The sequence below is a fragment of the Pteronotus mesoamericanus genome, unplaced genomic scaffold (assembly GCF_021234165.1).
Source record: "Pteronotus mesoamericanus isolate MK-2021 breed Mesoamerican mustached bat unplaced genomic scaffold, CSHL_Meso_final scaffold_85, whole genome shotgun sequence".
NCBI classification, from domain to species: Eukaryota; Metazoa; Chordata; class Mammalia; order Chiroptera; family Mormoopidae; genus Pteronotus; species Pteronotus mesoamericanus.
This window is the reverse complement of record NW_026555329.1, coordinates 69,545,931-69,567,207: the sequence shown is the minus strand read 5'-3', so window position 1 is coordinate 69,567,207 and position 21,277 is coordinate 69,545,931. Positions and strand designations below refer to the sequence as shown.

The 21,277-nt window shown below is 41.2% G+C and overlaps 1 protein-coding gene across 1 annotated transcript in view; it reads right to left on the bottom strand.

The window, feature by feature from the left end:
• EXOC4 (exocyst complex component 4) overlaps positions 1-21,277 on the bottom strand; it is a 675,497-nt gene that overhangs the window by 125,175 nt on the left and 529,045 nt on the right. The window contains exons 12-13 of the mRNA XM_054564275.1: positions 17,333-17,469; positions 4,501-4,656 (exon numbers count right to left, since the gene is read on the bottom strand). Of these exons, the coding sequence (XP_054420250.1) occupies positions 4,501-4,656; positions 17,333-17,469 (293 nt within the window). The remainder of the gene's footprint in view (positions 1-4,500; positions 4,657-17,332; positions 17,470-21,277) is intronic.

Sequence of the window (21,277 nt, the reverse complement as noted above, 5' to 3'; positions counted from 1 at the left end):
ATTGCAGCACTATGCAAAAATAGTTGCAAACCAGAAACTGCCCAGGTGCCCATAAGCAGTAGAATGAATGAATATATACATACACATACTTATACAAATAATAAAACATAAAAAATGTGGTGTATTCACACAATGGAATACAATATAGACTAGAGAGTAAAAAGAATTTATACACCACAGTATTGATGAATCTTGTCAACATGGAACAAATAGAGCCAATAATAAAAGAATATATAACTACATGCTTCCTTTTATATAGAATCCAAAAACAGATTGAAGTAATTTATGTGTTTAGAAGTTAGATTTTGAAGAGGCAAGTAGTGACCAGAAGGGAACATAAAAAGGTTCCTTGTTGCTATTATTCTGTTTCTTGATCTAAATACTGGTTACATGATAAAAAGTGTGAAAATTTACCAAGTTGTACCTTTGATGTGTGCACATATGTAATATATATTTGATAAAAAGTAAACTATAGGTAACGTGAGTGAAGAGATGGAAACTGTAAGAAAGAATCAAAAGGAAATGCCAGCAATCAAACACACCGTAGTAGAAATGAGGAATGACTTTGCTTGACTTATCAATAGACTGGACAAGCTCAAGGAAAGCATCAGTGAGCTTGAAGAATTGTCAATAGAAACTTCAAGTATGATATCCAGAGAGAAAAAAAGAATGAAAAGACAGGACAGGTATTCAAGAACTGTGAAACAATTAAAAAGGTGTAACGTTTGTGTAATGGGAATACCAGAAGGAGGAATAAAGAGGAAACATAAGGAATACTGAAGCAATAATGACCAACAGTTTCCCAAAACCAATGATATCATCAAACTGTAGATCTGGGAAGCTCAGAGAACACCAAACATGAAAAACACCAAAAAATATACATCCAGGCATATATTATTCAAATGGCACAAAATCAAAAGAAAACAAAAAAACGTTGAAAGAAGCCACAGGAAAAAAATCATCTCAACTAAAGGAGAATAAGAATAAAAATTATATTGGACTTCTTTTCAAAAACTATGAAAGTAAGAAGACTGAAGTGAAATATTAAAGATATTAAAAAAGAATCATCAACCTAGAATCCTACACTCAGTGAGATTATTTTTCAAAAGGGAGGGAGAAATAAAGTCTTTCTCTGACAAACAAAATCAAGAGCATCTGTCACCAGCACACCTGCCTCATAAGAAATGTTAAAAGAAGTTCTTCAGAGAAAAGGAAAATGATACAGGCAGAAACTTGTACCTATATTAAAAAAGAAAGAACATGAGAGAAGAAAAACGATAAGGGGAAAAAATAACATTTTATTTCTCTTACGGTTAAGTAATCAATAGGTAACAGTTTGTTCAAAATAATAATATATGCAGTGATTATAGCTTATGGATAAATGAAATGAATGAGAGCAATATCATAATGAATGGGAGGGAGGAATCAGGAAGACTGTTATAAGGGACTTGAATTCCCCACGAAGTGGTATAGTACTATATGAAAGCGGACTTGGAATAGTTTAAAGGTGTATTGAAAACTCTAGGACCACCACTAAAAACAGTAAAAAAAAAAAAAAAAAAGCATAATTTATATGCTAAGAAGGGAGAAAGAAGTTGGAATCCTACTAAGTGCTCAATTAAAAGCATAAGACAAAAAAGCACAATCCGTAGAATAAGAAAACCAATAAATTTGAATTCAATTAAAATGAAAAATTTACGCTCTACAAAAGACACTATGAAGAAAATAAAAGTCAAGTCACAGACTGAGAGAACATCTCTGCAAAACACATACTGATAAAGGGCTGATATCCAAAATATACAAAGAATTCTTAAAACTCGAAAAAATGAAACATACAAGCCAATTAAAAAAATGGCCGAAAGATCTAACAGATATCTCACCTAAAACACACACACACACACACACCTCCCCCCCACACCCAGATATAATATAGGCATAGGAAAAGATGCTCAACATATATCATTATGTAAATTAAAATTAAAACAAAGAGACTACAACACGCCTACTAGAATGTAGCTAATCCAAAACACTGACAACACCAAATGCTATTAAGGATGCACAGCAACAAGAACTCTCATCCACTGCAAGTGGAAATGCAAACTAGTACAGCCACTTTGAAGATACTCTGGTAGTTTCTTATAAAACCAAACATACTCTTACCATACGATCTAGCAACTGCATTCCTTGGTGTTTGCCCAAGTGAGTAGAAAGCTTAGACCCACACAAAAACCTGCACATGGATGTTTATAGCAACTTTATCAACAGGTGAATAGATAAACAAGCTATGGCAGACCCATAAAATGAAATGTTATTCAGGAGTTCATTAAAAAAGAGCTATCAAGTCACAAAAAGACATGGAGGGAACTTGAGTGCATATTGCTGAGCAAAAGAAGACAATGTGAAAAGGCTATACACCATATGATTCCAATTATATGACATTCTGGAAAAGATGAAACTATGGAGATAGAAAAAAAAAAATAAAATAAAATCAGTGCTTGCCCGGGGGTCAGGGAGAGGAAGGGAGGGAGGACCAGGAGAAGCACAGAGGAATTTCAGGGCAGTGAAACTACTATTTTGAATGACACTGTAATGGTGGATATGTTTATTATAAATTTGTCAAACTCATAGAATGCACAACAAAAAAAAATGGACTGTAATGTAAACTACAGACTTTAGTCAATAATAGTGTTAGCGTATCAATTGTAACAGCAGTACTATGCTAATGTTAGAAACAGAGGAAATCCGGGGGTGGGTGGGGGATATATGGGAAATCTGTGGTTTTTTATAAACTTAAAATTGCTTCTCCCAAAATAAAGTCTATTAATTTAAAAAGATAAACTATAATATATACTTTTCTTATATCAAAGTAACTAGTTAACAAGTTTCTTTGAGAAAATGTGAATAATAAGAAAGAAAAATATAGATAAGAAGGCTTTAGGTTAAATTACTGGTGAATTTTGAGTATCATGATTCAAGAACGGTTTAGATGGCACTACAGCAAATTTTCATAATAAAATGTTGGTGAAAGCCCTGGATGGGTAGCTCAGCTGGATAGAGCTTTGTTCCTGATTCACCCAAGCTGTGGGTTTGATCCTGGTCAGGGCACATACAAGAATTAGCCAACAAATGCAGAAATAAGTGAAACAACAAATCAGTGTCCGTCTGTCTGTCTGTGTTTCTCTCCCCTCTCCCCCTTCCTCCCTTCCTCTCTCTAAAATCATTTAAGGAAAAAAAAAGTAGGTAGAATATGGCCTATACATATGGTTAACTATGTGAGCGGTAAAGACCGATTTCTCTATACCTGCAGCTTACATTCTGAGAAAGAGATGAGCCCACAGCAGTTTGATGATAAATTAAAAATAAAGTATTGGCCATAAGTTCTTTCATTCCTTTTTTGGTCTTTGCTTCTTTAAAGTGCTTTTATCTTATTTTGTTTTATTTGTACTATTTATTTATTCATGTGGGTAGGCAAAAGACAGTAAGAACAAACTTAATTTTAATGTGACAGTGTATTACCTCCATTTATTTCCCCATACTTTACAGAGAAGGTGGAATGCTTTGCTGTGGCAAGCCCGGCACGTGAAAATGAACAGCTTTATCCAATTCGGCCCTACGTAAATAACTTTCATTGTACGTAGGTAAACATTGAGTGATGCAGTTGAAAGAGAGACCTTATTTTTGTCAAAACAAGCATAAAACAATTAATACAGCATATATGGACAGACATGGAAGCACGTTTATATTTCTGGGAAGTTCAACTAATGGTTGTATGAACTGATGAACATGCTAAGAACAACTGTACCATACTCTGTATGGTCAGAAACTTAATTCTTATTAATTGTCATATTTCCAAGGTGGTACATAATAAGGTCAAACAGTTTTGCTGAGTAAGTGAATGAATGAATGAACAAAGTGTATTTGTCCCCTACGAGGGGAGAATCAACCAATTGATTTAACTACAAATTGAAAGATGTACACACATACACACATACGTAACACCGGAGGACTTTTTTCCCCCATTACTTTTAGAGAGAGGAAGGGAGAGAAGGGGGGAGAGAGAGAAAGAGAGAGAAAGAGTTGGGGGGGAGAGAGAGAGACATAGATGTGAGAGAAAAGCATCAACTGGTTGCCTTCTCATATGCACCCTGACTGGGGATTAAACTCGCAACGTGCCCTGACAGGGAATCAAACCCACAAACTTTTCGTCCATGATACGATGCTCCAACCATCTGAGCCACACTGGCCAGGGCTGACAGATATTTTAGCTAGGTTTAGCTTGCTCCAAATTTGATTCCTATCAATCGCTCCCTTCTAGAGCTTTGAGTGCAAGGCACATGTGCTTGGGAAATGAGGTATATGAGCATGAAAACAGACTTTACCAAATCCAGGTAATTGCTACGTGATATTTAAAATTGGTCAGAATTTCACAGAAGAAAGAATTAGCAAAACAGATGTTTTTCCTTCTCATGTTTAGTACAACTTAGAAAATAAACCTTTTACCTTATGAGATCTTCTTCATCTTCTCTTTTTGGCCTTAGCTGTTTGGGTTGAGCCATATTAATCCAGTTTGGCAGAGATTTCAAGAGTCTGCTGATATCATCATCTTTTGCCCAAGATGCACTGATGACAAGTTTTTCTTCCGATTGGACAATGCCCCTAAACACAACCGACAGAACAGAGACACGTCAGCATGCTGCTTCCTCTCTGGTTAGCATTCTTCATCTACTTCTGCTGCACAGAAAAGATACCTCACCCCTCTCTCTTATTAACATGATCCATTACCTGGGTTGGGGGCAGTGGTGCATTTTAACAGGTCACGTTCTGGGAACAATCTTTTCTAGATTTCATTCTTAGATTCTTCATTGTTGAGTAATCATGAAAGCTAACAAAAAGGTACAGTAGGTTTTGGAAGGATCTTTCAAGGAAGATATTAAATAAGGTGGAGTAACCATATAGAAGAACGTTTTTAAATGGCAACATGAACGGTACCTGAAAGGTGACTGTTACAAAGGGTTGTCCTTTGACTTCTTGGTTTAAATTACGAATTAGTTCTACTTGAAGTTACTTTTTGAACTATGGACACCCTGGTATTCAAAGCAAATCTGCCATCACAGGGACACTTTCTGCCCTGATGTCAGGCAGAGAGCCTTTGAGGGCTGCTCTGTGCAGTGGGCTTTGACTAGTGACCTGGAGCTGACAGGCTTCAACTCCTTTAATAGGGCCCATGGGTTGGCTGTGACCACTGCTCTTACCAGAAAGAAAGTCATCTGAAATGTTCACTTTCAGCTGAATTAAAAAGCTGCTCTTTCTATTCAACATTTCTGTTCCCATAGCTAATTTGAATGGTCTAAAAATCTTCATCAGCAATGCCAGGTGACAGAAATGACAGTTATTTAGGAAGGGAGTGCTAATTAGCCGGCCCCCCCTCTGAAGCTGAGCGAGGCTGCAGGGGGCTTCCCTCCGGCAGGGCAGGGATCGATCTGGGACAGGGGGCAGTTACAGTGCAGGGCGCCCCACAGTTCTACCTATGCGACTCGTGTAGGCGGCACATGCACGTTATGTGCGATGAAACCCCCTTCACCCAGGAGACGGTTTAATGTTTGTAGACAAAGGAGGTCGAAGCGAAAAACCTTGGATCATGACAACCTGACTCAAGGTGACATGTCTCCTGTTGTAGGAGGCAATATTGCCCTGTTTTCTGAAAATAAGCTAGAAGAAAAGAGAACCACTGTCAATCCTAGAATTCTTCTCACCATAAGCAAAGGTTTTCTAACAGTAACTATGGTTAGTGATATAAAAAAGAGACTCTCAAATTACTCACACTTTTACCTTCAATTCCTTGTTTTCCCCTTGTTATATTCTTGCATTGTTTCTGAAGTATTTAGCGATCAATCCCACAGTCTAACTTTTGCACATTTGTACTCGGGGTGCGGCGCGCAGTGGTACAGAGTGGTACCGCCCCGCATTTATGATGTGCAGTGCTGAGGGACCCTCCATGCTCCCTGGTCTTCCTTTTACCTGCCTCTGATCAACTTCCTCTCCCATTTCCCTCAAAGACTATTTCTAACATCTTTGCCCTTCATTAATCTCCTCATTGCGTACTCTCCCTTCTTCCTATGTGACAGAGAAAGGAGGGGATCTTATATACTTTCACACATTCCCCCTCCAACCGCCACAGGTGTATGTTCAAATCTGTTTCATCCTCAATCACTTCCAGTAATCTCTCTACCTAGGTTTTTGGGGATCATTTCTTCCTCTGACTATCCCCTTCTTTTCCTTTACATCGAGTACAGTAGTCCCCCGCTTAACCACGGTTTTAGCTTTCTATGGTTTCAGTTACCCGCGGTCGACAGTGGTCTGAAAACATTAAATGGAAAATTCCAGAAATAAATAATTCATAAGTTTAAACACTGCCCACTGCTCTGAGTAGCGCGATGTGATTTGTCCCTTTGTCCTGCGTCTCCAAACTGTAGACATTCCCCACCCATTAGTCCCTGGAGCTGTCTCAGCTTTCAGACCAGCTGTCTTGGTACCACTATGCTCGTGTGCAACAAACCCGTTCTTTACTTAATAAGAGCCCTGAAGCGCAAGAGAAGTGATGCTGGCAATTCAGATATGCCAAAGAGAAACCATTAAGTACTTCCTTTAAGTGAAAAGGAAGTTCTCAACTTAGTAATGAAAGAGAAAAATTATATGCTAAGGTTGCTAACATCTAGGATAAGAAGGACTCTTCTACCTGTGAAATTGTGAACAAAGGGAACAAAAAAAGAAATTCATGCCAGTTTTGCCATTATACCTCTAACTGTACGAGGTACGGCCACAGTACATGGTAAGTGCTTAGTTAAGGTAGAAAATACATCCAATTTGTGGGTGGAAGACATGAACAGAAAACATGTACTGATTGGCAATGTGTTGTGCCAGAAAGCATCGAGCCTGCACAAAGACTCTGACAAGGGGTCCCCTGAAATGAGTGACACTCAGTCATTTACTGCAAGTAGGGACGGTTCCACAGATTCAGGAACTATATGGTTCTATTGTATTATTACTTATTGTTGTTAATCTCTTACTGTGCCTAACTTATAAATCACACTACATCATAGGTACATATGTATAGGAAGAAACATAGCACATAGTGGGTTGGGCACTATCCACGGTTTCAGGCGTGCACTGGGGGCCTTAAAATGTATTTCCTGCAGACACCAGGGAACTATTAGATCTCTCTCTCTCTATTCTCCAACCCAAGGTTTTTCAAAAAATGAATGAATGAATGAATCTCTCCTGTGATCCAGCACGTCTCTTTAGGGAAGCTCCCTCCTTCCTTCACGGACACTGTCATCGAATGCGTGACCTTCACTTGGCGGCTCCACTTGCTCACGTCTCACTTTTAAATTCATGAAATCTCTCTGCAGGATATGCGCTACGATTTCACCCACCCATTGCTTCTTGAAGATTTTCCAATTGACATGTTTTTTATTGCCATATTTCCTATTTAACTCTTTTACAAATCTATGCCAAAATGTCCCATTCTTGTATTATGGATTCTATTCCTTTGACTCTTTGAGTATTGGAAAACAGCAGTTTTAAAGCTCTCTTCACAGGGCTCTATATTTTGCAGTAGTTCTTTGGATGTCAAATGTCCTGTGTGTTGCATTTCCCTTCCCTTTGCATGACAGCGCGTTTTCTCACGTGGTCTGTTGTTTTGTTCTGCAAGCTCTACTCATCAAGCGTAACCTTGGCTCCTCCCTTAGGAGAGCTGACTCCTCTCTTCTGTGCCTCATCACCCTTATACCAGAGGTTTTGTATCTTGACTGCACATTGGGATAATCTGGGGAGCTTTTAAGAAAAACTAGATGCCCAGGCCACACCCAAGACCAAATAAATAAGACTCCCAGAGGATGAGACCCAGGCATCATAATTTTTAAAAGTCTCTCAGGTGATTCCAGTGTGAGGTGGAGAGTGAGAATCACTTCCTTACACATAACCTCCACTCTCACTGGTCCCACGACACCTCTGTACAATTTGAGATCCCATACAGAATGACGGGTTTTCTGAGGATGGGGCTGGCATCTTCTTAGTTCTTGTGTCTGCGGGGCCTCGCGTAATACCTGGTATTGGGCAAGTGTGTAAGAACTGAACTAGAGACAGAAATAAGCCTTCTTCAGTTTTAGGAATCTAGGTAACATGTTAACCTAAAACCAACTGGGTGGCTTCCTTTACTACTTCCCTCTACTAAATGACTTAGGTGAGCTAACAAGCCATTTGGCATTTTGACCAAATTACAGATCGCTCCGCCAGGCTTTCACCATACCACTTGGACTTTAATAAAAACCAGACTAATGGATAAAGGTGTGCCCCCCACCCTCTGAAAAAAATCCAACATAAAAAAGTCCTGACTCGCAAAACACAGGAGCCAAGGAGTGATGACTGACAAGCCTTCCCCTTCTACCACTTAGTCCCAGGTGGCCTGTCATTGGAAGGTCTCCTCCAAGTCTTGCTTTCTCTGTGAAGAATCTGTTGACCGTGTCAGCCTTCAGTAATCTCTCCCTTTGAAAAACAATCAAACAAAAACCCTTCTTTTATACTTCTCACCTATAACTTCACAATTAGAACTTTGCCCTATACGACAGGTTGGGCAAACTATGGCCTGTCAGTCAAATCTGCCCCATCAGCTGACTTTGTGTATCCTATAAACTATAACAAGTGTTGACATTTAAATTTTTTTTTAAATCAAAAGAAGAATATTTTGTGACATGTTGGAAGTTATATAAAATTTAAATTTTAGTGTCTATTTCTAGAAAGAACTTTGGCTGGGTGGCTCAATGCCTCTTCTACCCACACACTACAGGTCAAATTCTGCTGTGCAGAATTAGAAGCCCAAACTTAACTCAGTTCTCCAGCCTCTAGGCCTTTGAGCCCATCCATTCTGGCCCAGATCTGGCCCAGATCTGCCCCAGGGTTCAATAAACAGTTTGGGCCTAAGGTATGAGGTGGCACTGCACAATTTGGGAATCCAGAATTTTTCATTTTAGCACCAGCTGGAATGAAAAATATTAGCTCAGTGGGATACTTCGTTAAAGGCACTCACATTATTTACTTATGTATTTTTTGAAAGACTGGATCAATTCAGTAATTCAAGTACTATATTACTGCCTTTGCTAATATTCATTGATCCAGTCTTATTAAAAAAAAAAAAGGAATCCAAATTAACTAACATGCTACCTATATAGTGCCCTCAATAATAAATTATTAATTCATATTGGAATGAACATCAATTCCAAATGCAATTCCCAATATTCCAATTTGAAATACTGGCATTGATTAGCAACATACAATTACCCTAAAAGAAATTTTTCATTCAAATGGCAAGTTCCTATCCTGACCAGCTGCATTTATTGGTTTATAATTTTGTGCTAAACTGGAATGTGTGGGCTACGAAATTCCAGGACATATCCAAATAGCTTCAAAAAAGGAGAGCTAAATCTCCAACAATTATTCCACAAGAGGAGTAGGGTTAATTACCAGTACCAGAACCATAATCTACTAATTAATTCACAGCTCAATGGACCACAGACAGTCCCATCTGTGTAACTATTTGTACCTGTTCCCAGGAGGAAGAGGAAAATAGGTATACCTCTTGGAACAGGTGATAAGGCTGCCATGAGAAGGGTCCACCCTCTAGACACAGCTGAGTAAATTTCATTCAGAAAACATCTGTTGGTGCTGACTGGCTCTGATGTGCATTGCTTCCTCTCTGGAACAGTTGGGAAGTGCGTGTGTGCCTGGTCCCTGGATACAGCTGGGGTGCTGAGTCTTTCATTAGGTAAACAACCAGGGGCAGGTGGGGCTAATTGGATTCAACTGTTTGGTGACAGCCAGGGCATGATGTTTACTTTCACAGACTGAATCTTGCAGACACTTCCAAAAGTAGGGGCCAATCTAGACAAAGGAACCCTGGACAAGGTTGGTCTGGATGAAGCTGCTGGAGTCGGTTTTCAGCTGTGAACAGTCCTGATTTGGATCTGTCGCAGGCCAAAGTGCAATGCAATGTCCAGCAACACAGTAATAATGACAATGGGAGATACAAAAATAAGAGTTAGTACTATGCTGCTGATTAAAACAAAACATTTTGCATTTGCAAAATAAATGCAAATTCAAAACCAAAATATCCCTTAAGGTAAGAGGAAGCAGAATAAATAGGAAAGGAGCAGGGGAACATCAGGTTACCTTTAGATCACGCTCAATACCGGTCGGAGAGCTTTATGACGGTGTGTATTTCCCACCATCATAAACCCAGGAATCACAACTTACGAAACATTGGAGAACCCTGCAGATGGCAAACTGGAAGACAACTTGCATGGAGTTTGGGGAGGGTTTCCCTGGCAGGTGCCCTTGGCTCTTTTGAAGTTCAAAGTTAGTGTGTTGCCAAAGGCATCAAGCAACCCAATGAGCCATCACAGGAAGCCTGAGTGGCTTCACGAGCCATCACAGCCCGCGGTGTCCAGTCTGTGTTATTAGCACAGTGGGGCCACCATCCTCTTCAAACGCCACTTTGATCGTGAAGGAGGCTGTCCTTCTCCTTTACTGAACATGGGACGCTTTCACAACTCCCCTTTCTTCACGCTCTTTCCCAACCACACTGCCCGCGCCAGTCCATTTTGACTTCTTGACCTTCTCCCAGCCATCACGATGGATGTGCGGCCCCACTGCCTGCTCTTCCCGCGTGGTCTGTCAGGAACGGCCTCGTTCATTCAACAAACATACCACGGGCCAACAAGGTCTCCAGCCCTGTGCCAGACCTGCGTTCTGCCCTCAGCTACTGCAGGTTTGTCCCCATGTCCCCCTTTCCTCGTGCTCTGGCATGAGTTCTCGGCGCTCTGTGGAGAAGTGGAGAACGGTGGGCCCGAACCTTCTCCTAACAGAACAGGCCTGTGTCTTATATCCATTGAACCTCTGAGGTTAGATGATATTTTCCTTGTATTCTCTACCAGGCCCAACACAATGCAGAAAGGCCTCCCCCGTCCAAAAAAGGAATGATTAATGAACTGATGCTAAGTTGGACTACACAGAAACTTCAAAAAACTGACTTCCAATTTTTAAATGGTTATTTGGGGACAGAAGCGGCTGGCTGTACCTCAGGACAGAGGGCAGCCCAAGGAGAGAAGCACTGAACTTGGAAGCAGCAGGTAACGGACAAGTGCCTAATTGCTGATACAGCACGCAGAGAACTCACAGCTGAGTTTTCATTTAAGGCCTGAGGGGTGCGACTAATTAAGGAAAAGACTTCTAGTCCTTATTTCCCTTGGAGGAAACCTCCCTTTATCCAAAGCCTGTAACAGGGCACCATTACATATGTAACCTGGCCTTTCTCTGCAGAGTGAGGGGCGCATGGAGAGGGGTGGCGCTGCTAACCTCCCCCCAGACCTCTCAGATCCTGGTGGAGGCTCGGTTCTCCTGGTGAACTTGGAACACAGGCCGGCTCTCAGCAGAGGGCATTGTAAGCTTATGGATTGGATCATCTCTGTAAAAGTTATCTGCTGCGCAAGACTCGGATTGCAATGTTTTCCTGCTCCCTTCCTCCTTCCCCAATGTTATATCATTTTGGATCATTTGAATTGTATATGGCTTGCTATTTAAGTCAGTCATTTGCTGGCAGCCAAACTAGAACATTTCCTGTTTTTCCTCTCACTGTAATCAGGATTTGGCTGTCCAAATTAGGACTGCCCTAATTACTCCCCAGCAGGTGCCAATGCGGGGGCGGGCAATAAATGAGAGGAGAGGAAGTAAGGACACTTTGCGTCTTCAGACTTGTACAGAAAGAAAACACTCTCTCACTAGTGTAAAAACCTGATTAAGAGACAACAGGCATCATGGGGTTGTATGTGCTGTGTGTGTACGTTGTTGTAGATTTTTACAGGGGTGTCCAACCTGTGGCCCGTGGGCTGCGTGCGGCTCAGGATGGCTATGAATGTGGCCCAACACACAACTGTAAATTTACTTAAAACATGAGATTTCTTTTTGTGATTATGTGTTGCAATGTATTTAATGTGTGGCCCAAGACAACTCTTCTCCTTCCAGGGTGGCCCAGAGATGCCAAAAGGTCGGACTCCCTAGTAGAACAACCATATAAATGACTTTCTATTTACTCCCCTCAAAGCCACAGGATTACTTTTCCCAAGCCTGAGACGGCGCATCCTAGGGCTGCCATTCAGCACCTGTGGGAGATCACTACAGGCATTACCCTGTGTACGGAATGGCCTCGCAGTGGGAAGCATTCCAGAGGACTGGGCCGAGGGAGACACCGAAGAGGTATCCCAGGCTCATGGGGAAGGACTCAACATGCTCTTGATGGCCACAATGTATCAAGAACCAAAAGCAATGGTTATGATCCCAGAAGGAGTATTATACCAGAGATACAGCTGTACCGTCTGGACAACACGGTGAAACATAAATTACAGAGAAATAACTCAATTCCTACAAGAAGGACAGACCATGATGAACAACATTGTGTAGGTTCCTGCCTTAAGCCAGTCAGTTGACTTATTCATGACCTCCCACCCTGCTCACTAGGCAGAACATTATTTCTGCCATTCACCCTTTCGCCCCTACATCAATAGTTTTCCCTTTCTTCTAAACAGTGTTCTTCAAATACAAACATATTCTTTTCACCCATTTAAAATAACACACAAAACAACAAAAAACTGTCCTGTTCATAGAAGAAAAGAAGGTCAATTACAGAACCTGGGTGAGTTTAGAATTATAGGCACAATTCTAGGATGGCATATTAAAGATGGTCTGTGACCGATTAGGAGTTAGGGAGATTGCACGAGTAAGTCACATGACTTTGCTCCTTCCCTCCTAACTGGGTAAGTCATTGACTTGAATGAAAAAATGGTCAGTTTGGCTTAGGATCGAGAGACCTGGTTTCTAGGGGTAATGTGTAAGCTGCCCGAGATGCGAGTCCGCCACACAGGTTTGGCAGAACAGGGAGCCGTGGGTCCTAACAGTGAACGGATGAGAGGGCTTCTGAACGGTTCCCTAGAGTTGTTCATTGCTGGCCTGTAACAGCCCATCTTGGGGAGACAGGAGGGGCAGTTAGCCGCACGAGGAAGATTACGGCTGGGACACCACCAGCGGAAACCTAACAGTCTCTGACAGGGCAGATGATAAAATAGAGGAGGTGCTGTCATGAATGCTGGTAAAGGTAATTTTGTCACCATTGGCATGTCATCAAAAGAGCAGCTAACCATCTTGAGGGAGCTTACTTTTTTGCTAAAAACAGTTTTAAGAGACTGACATTTTCAAAACGAACCTATGAAGGAAGAACGATGATCTCCTTTGGCAAATGAGAAAATTGAGGCACAGAGAGGTTGAGTAACTGTTGGAGGTCATATGGCTAAAAACTGGAAAAGCTGCTATTCAAATTTAGGCCCCAGAGCCGGCCGTGAGCTAGTCTGGGTTCAGAGTTAGAAAAACACATGAACTCCAGAAGTGCTGAGTCACACAGGGATGTCAATCTCAAAGGACGTCTCGAGAGAGATGCCCCCCAAACTGTCGATTTAGCCCTGACCTGCTGAACATTTTAAAAAGTGTTATATATAAAGAAACTCAAAGATTGCTTATAAAATCAAGAATGACAGGAAATTCAAAGGAAGAGCTAAGATTTTTCTGATGACAGAAAGAATTCAAAAATATCTCAACAGACTAAAATGGTGAGCTAAAAATAACATTACATTTAATGGGTAAATGTGAGATCTTGAATTCGAGGTAAAAAAAAAAAAACCCGTACAAATACAGCATGAAAAAGATAAGGCTAATTTCAGCTATTTCTTCTTGCAACTGTTCCTTATTCCCTCCAGCCAACCAGTGGCCGTGTCCTATAATTTTATGCCCTTAATGTCTCAGGATCTGTCCCTCCCGGCCATTTCCCTGCCTGCCCTCTGACTCAGACACGCGCTACCTCCCTCTTCTACCTCCACACACTTGCCCGTCCAATCCAACTTATACAAGGCTCATAAAAATCCCCGTAAAGTGCAGGCCTGCACCTGCACTCCCCATGTCTCGCCTTCCCTGGCTCCCTGCTACCTAATTTAGCCAAGCTCCTTGAGCCTGGCGTTCAAAGATCCCACAACTTTGGCTCAGCCTTCCTTTCCAAAACCCCAAATTCATCATTGGTCTTCCTGCTCCCACCTCCTTGACCTCACTCTGCTTCCTTTCTTCCTTCAGCTCCTTAAGCCTAAATCCTGTCTAAGTCCCCTTCCCCCTTTACAAGGCCTACTTCACACCCTCCACCTGGCCTTTCTGGTCCTCCTTAGGTAATGTCTTCCTCCTGGAGCACCTTGCCATATTTTCTGCCATAAAATGATGCTGTGGATATATACATGTCCTATTTCTTTGTCCCCCATTGCTCTTTCTTTCCTCAACCAACAGTGTGAGCTCATGAAAGGTATAGCCTGTGACTGGCTGACTTCTCTGTCCCCACACTCTTACACACACGGTGCTCTGGGTCTGGAACATGCTTGGTCGATACCTGACAAATGCAACGACAGGACGGAACGAGCTGCACTGTGTTCAGCACGGGCCCCGCAGGAGGGAGGGAGTGGTGGTGCTGACGCACAACAGCACAACAGCGGCCCGCGCACTAGGCTGGCTCGGCGCGGAGCTCTCCCTGGCAAGCCAGGCAGGCCGGGCTAAGACTGGGATGCCGTACAGACCCAGGACTCAGCAGAAATGGCGAATATTCAGTCTGGGGACTGGGGTGCGGGTGACAGGGTGGGAAGGCAAAATGGACCATGACAGCCAACGTCACATATCTGAAGGGTTTCATGGATAAGGCTTAAAGTAATAGGGAATCACTCCAGAACACAGGACTACGTACAATGGATAGGGGACTATCATTTCAAAACAAGAAACTGCTCAGCAATAGGCAGTCTGCTTTGTGCATGTACAGAGCTTCCCATCACCTGACATGCTGAGAGGCAGGATCATAAAAGAGGAAAAGATCTACAATCAGAAAGATGCCAAGCTATACAAATTGAAAAAACTTCTAAAAGAAAATAGCAATAATATAAATGGCTTATAATTTATAATATAAATATGAAATACATTTATATAAACATAAATGGCAGGTTACGTACCATTTCCATTATAATTAAAATTCATCAGCACTGTTATTGGTTAAAATTATTGGCTGACCATAATTAAATATAAGCAAAAGAACATATGACTTGCTTTTTGGAAAGAAGCTGTTAAAATTCAATGGAGGTTAGATATAACAGTAAATTTAAAACAATGTTATTAAAATGCAACTGGCTTTAAAATATTTTTAATTTTTTAAATACTTAGTTTTAATATTTAAAATATGCGATTTGAGTCCATTTGGTTGATGTGACTGTGATACAATCACTTTGAAATCGGGTTTTGTGAAGCTGCAAATACCACTCTGTGGCCCAGAAATTCCAGTCTTGGAGACCTAAGCATGTGCAGTGGCTTTTAAAATTTGTATCTGTGTATCATTGAAAGGACTTTTGGAAAACAATATTCTTCTTTCCAAATTTAACAACTGGTATTTAATAATTCTCAGTATGAGCTTAAAATGGAAGCAAAGAATATATTTCCGGCATATCATAAATATTGACACTTTAAAATCACCACTCTCAGGGTGCCCGCTGGACTCTGATGCCATAAGGACCTGACGGCAACCACTGTACATTTGAAATACACATGAATAAGCTCTTCTTTGACGGTTGGGTATTTTTCATTTTTTCTCTTCAAACTATTATTTCTATTTTAGCTCTTCAGTGAATTTTATCCATTAGAAATACACATATATTTATGCTTGAAAGTAGTTTATTGATCACTCTGTTGTAGTGTTCTGCAGAAAAATTGTTCGTACAAATTAAAATCTAAAATATTTAAATTAAAGTTTTCTGTTACCTTAAGATTAAATTTTGACATATTTTGTTTGAATTGCTGTGATGGTTATTATTTAGTACACAACTGACTACAATGTTATTAATTTTAACCTAAATATGTTATAATTTTTCATGTGTCATTATTCAACAAATAAAGTAAAATATTATTGGAAGTGCATCTCTCAGTGAGATGGCTGGCCCTCTTTAACTGGTTGATGTACCTTTGGGTAAATATGACTTACCGCTGGAATAAGGGAGGGTAAGCAGTAATCTAAGTTGTATTCGTTGGCCAGATTCACCTTTCCTGACAGCTGCTCTGGGCTCACTTTAAGAACGCCTTATCATCTACTGTACAGCATCTAAATGTTCAAGTCTTATTTTTTAAGACCCTTTGTTACTTGGTCTTGCTTTTTCTATTGAATATTATCTCTTACTCCCTTCTACGAGGACATCTGTTCCATTCGAACTTCCTCCTCGTTGCCCTCTCTAAATATTAGGCAACCACGTTTGTGCTTCCTCTCTACTGCAATCTTTGCAACTTCCTAAACTGCATCCGTCTTTCTAAGGTTCAGCACATACCTTGTCGTCTGTGAAATCTTCCCAGACTCCAATTACCCTTTGTCTCCTTTATTCCTTCTGCTCTTCTATTCTGTTTTGTACAAGCAGTCCCTGATTATGAGCTGTACTTTACCTACCTATGCTTAATTACCATATACAATTTATTATTTTATTATACATTCTTTTCTCCCCTAATTGCTGTAGGTCTTGTCAACCAGACCATAATTTGTTCCGATTATTAGCTTTTTATGAGAAGTGCTATGATCTTTTCCAGAAGCTCAAAGAGATTTTTGAGCCCAGAGAGAAGAAATTAGAGGAAAAAACTACAGGTTTTCAAGTTCATAACAATGGTTTTTCATTTCCACTGATGCTAAAAACAGTGTAACTGCCTTTTCATGACAGCGGGAAGGCTATAGATCAAACATTAAGAGGAATACATTTGTAAGAAGTAAAAAGAAATCATATTATAGATTATTAAGAGTTACTATGAGTTTGAAATTGCTTTGCTTTAAAGATCTTTTAAAATCACACGAGGGACTCATCAAGTTCTGAAATTTCCTCAAGGACAGTGAATCTGACGACTCTCAGCCTTCATGAAAATCAAGGCTGACACCTCATCGAAGCCACCTGATGGCATTCCTCCGTGGCTCCATCCCTTTGTCCCTTCCATTCCCTTGGCGGGTATGACTCTAGAAGCCTCTGGGAGACTATCTCTGTGGCATGTGCTCTCATCAGGCCCCTTGACAAATCAGAGACGGTCCTTTCCCCTAAAGCTGTAAAGTTAGGCTCGGAAGCAATCTCACCAACCGGAACAACGGTCCGGTTCTAAAGAGACTGTGCTCGGGCCCTGAGAGAAGCTCTACCTGTAGGCCGCGGTGCAGGTGTCCTTGTACTCCTGAAGCTTCACGCACACCATGCTGAGGAACTGGTCCGAGTACGCACTCAGGTCATGCATCAGGTTCATGAGGTCCTGCACTGTCTTCTCCACGATGATGGTGCTCTGCAGAAGGACACGGAAACTCATGAGGTTTTGTGTTTTTACTCAATAACATGCAGGGCAAGGAAGGACAACTGAGATAATGCAATCGTATCAGACATTCGCGCTTTGCTGGGAGGAAAGGACTTTAAAAATATTGATTAAAAATGACAACAGAATAAGTATGTTACACAGAGCAGGTCTCCCAGAAATCTGAGAGTGTTTTCTGTGAAGGGCACAGGACAGGGGTTTTCAAATCGACTTCATGGAATTCTGGGCATTCATGGGGCATCTCTGTGGCTTTGCAGAAAGTAAGTAACTCGTCAGCTGGGGCCTCGTTTACCACCTCCGGGGCTCTACTTTGAGATGAGGGACCTATGACAGGCAGTGCAAGGAAAAGTCTTCCATGATTTGTTTTAAAAGTTTCAAAACCATCAGCCTATTAAGAATAACAACTAACAGTTGCTTCGTGACTTAGAGCTTGTAGAATGCTTGTGCATACACAGCATATGTTACCTCACTTGAGACTCATAATAATCATGATGGTCATGAACATTTATTGGGTCCTTAGAAGTACAAGGTACCATGCCAGGGCTCTATAAGCTTTACCTCATTTTAACCTCTCAACACGCCTACTTATCTGGTGTCTTGTAATCATCCCTAGTCTGAAGATGAAGAAACAGACTTAGAAAAAGGATGTCCCTTTTACCTACACCACTATGCCTCCCAGCTGGACCTGAGTTCTGCTTGTAGCCTCACTGTTTCTCCTGAGATCACAGTATTTCCTACTGTTTTTGCCAAGGCAGTAGAAGTGTCCAAATAGACTCAGACATACTTCAGAACTGAATGAGAGAAATCTCGAAAGAAAAAAATTAGCCCATGTTACAGCTACAGACAGAGGGTACGCTGCAGTAAATCACTGTTGTATTGAAAGAGAGGCGCACTGAGTAAATTCTCAGTCTTGAAGAAAAAACTAAGTTGTTTAAACCATTAGTTCATGCCTCCTTCAAAAGGAGAATTACATTGGGGTAAATATTAATCACATGCTTAGCAGCTTGGAGTCCTCTGGTCAATAAGTTATTTGCTGAATACATGTGTTGTGTATTCAGATAGAATTGCCTAAGCTGTGGTAGACTTGGCCATGAAGTAAACATTGACAAACATTTTTTTCCAGCCTGACAGTGACCGTGAAAGGATCAAAGGCATTTGATTACGCTTACATGCAGACTATGGGCATGGCATTTTGGTCATTTTTTTTCTCCTTTTAAAAAGAAAGAGAATGGATAAAAGTTTATAGCTTTTCTGTAAATAGGAAAATCGGTTGGAGTTGTGTGTTTACATGTGCATGTTTATTTGAGATTATTTGGTTCTAGAGGTTTCTTATCTTCTTTCCCTCTCTTGCCCTCACCCCATGGCCTCAAAGTAAAATAGACAGAAGGTGAAAAGGAAGAAACAGTTATATTTGTTAAGGCAAACCAAATTACCGTCTCTGTAGAATCCCCACAAGTTCAACTTCCCTTTCTGTATTGATTTTAAGATTAAAACACTGCAGCTTCACCCTGATCCATAATCCCGTTTCTCTGTATCTGTGCGTGAGTGACAGGAATTGATTCTGCTTAGCTACACGTCCCCACGCTGCTAAGAAGAATCTAAAATCCTCATCCTGATTCAGAACACAGGCTATCCTACAACATGTGGACAGAAATTAATAAAGGAGAGCAGAGTTCAGCCTTCCTAACAAAATCCAAACTGCTGCAGGGAAGGGGGGTGTGGGGAGATGGCTCAGATTATTGAGAGAAAGGGCCTGGCTCTATTTCCAATTATGCGATTGATAATCAACTTGGGGGCAGGTGTGGGTAGACTCTTCCTTTCTTATGACTCAATTTACTCTTCAAATAACCGAGGATAATTTGATGGCTTCTCTAATGCACTAGCCCCAGTCTCTCAAGTATTCAATCGGTGCACTGGCGCTTCTGCACTAGGAAATCAACGCTGTGTAATTAACTGTTCCAGGCCACGCTAGGAACATTAGATCATCACCTTCTCAAAAGCAAGACTGACTTCTTTTCCTTCTGTCCATCTCCCTTCCTCCCCCTCTGCCACTTGTTTACAATATCTCAGCGTCTTCATGCCAATACTGTCAATAAAAGAAACAACACTAATAAAGTTAATGCACATCAATGAAGCTCTCCGAATGTCATATATGTATGTGAGGGACGCCAGACAGACATCTCTGCATTTGGAAATCTCTGGGTGGATTCAGGTTGGTCTGGTTCTATCCCAGTTCTTCCGGAGGACTGACACTGTGCTGATGGCGGTCAGAGCCAAGGGGAGGCTGCAAGCAGGGGGTGTATCCGCCGGAGATGAAGGCTTGGGGTGAGCAGGAAGTACCCGCACAGGAAATGATTAGAAAGCCATGGTTTAATCTGAATGGTTGTGCTCAGCAAAGGGCCCGTGCGATGCTACATGATTACATACAATTTCCCAGCTATTTGGTTGGTTTACCTTGTCATGGTAGCTCTCTGGATAATCAATCACTGCATTCTCTTCAAGGAAAATGACACTGGTTTGCCAAATGATGGGTATTTTTAGGAGGGAAAAAAGTTCCCATTTTTCAAGAATCTATAACAATTTCCAAATCAGTGGCTCTGACAGAAAAATGTGGAAAGTATTAAATTTCTAAAAAGGTCAGTTCTGTTTTTATTTACGTGATCTCTTTGGCATTGCAAGGGAGTCACTGATTTATTATTATTTTGGGGATTTGCCAATGTTGAAATACTTCTAATAAGTAAACCCCTGATTTTTATGCATTATAATGTCTATTAAACCTATCATAAATGATTGATATTTGTTCAGAAACAACTCAATTTTCATTTCTTGCAACTTATTACCAGGTAATAAAGTCTGGGCATGACAAGAAAAATGAGAAAATAAGAAAAAAAATCCCAGAATAGTTGATGCTATGAAAAACAAACAGCTAAAGTTTCTTACAGGGATACAACATCAATCTAAAATACAAAGAGGGGGCGTGAGCAGCTCTTTCATCTGCACTTTCAAAAACTGAATGGCTGAATAAATGAAGATGATTGGATCTTTGAAGACTTGTCCATTTTTTTTTCCAAAATGGGGCTCTGCAGTGTGATACTGATAGTGATATTACAGAAAATTTGCTCTAAGTTCAAATAATTTGACAAATGCTGAGTTAAAGAAAACTGAAGTGGTTTCTTCATGGGAGGACTGGAAGCTTTCAATATGCTGATGTCACTGTGAATCTTAAAGAGGAGGCTGTGGTATTCAGACTTCCCCTAACAATGTAAGTAGAGAACATGTTTTCAGAGCCTATCTTTTCACACCTGCTGAACAGTGTTTCCAGCACATGGCGTGGAAACGACTCTGCCTAGTTCTCTGGTCACACTGATGAGGACACGAGGCTGAATGACATGCCTGAGGACACACCGGGAGTCCTTGTAAGAACAGGGTGAGAACCTAGTCTCTCTCTCAGTCCATGCCCTTTCCTACACGCCCAGCCTTTTTAGCTCTGGCTCCTGCCTACCACGCTAGCCTTCTCTCCCCTGGGCAGACCCACCCCTGTGCTCCAAACACACAAAGCTACGAGTCATACCTTGACGGCACTAGGCTACTTCTGCCTGTGCCTTTGAGCTTCCCAATGCCTGTGCCGGGCATGCCCTTCCTAGCTCATGCCTCTCATCCTTGAAGAGGCAGCTCAGGGGCTACTTGCCCTGATTTAAATGCCCTCTTCCGTGCTACCAGAGTGCCCTGGGCAAAATTTTAGCTCAAGCCCCAAGTGGGGTATGGCAACCACAGGTTCAGG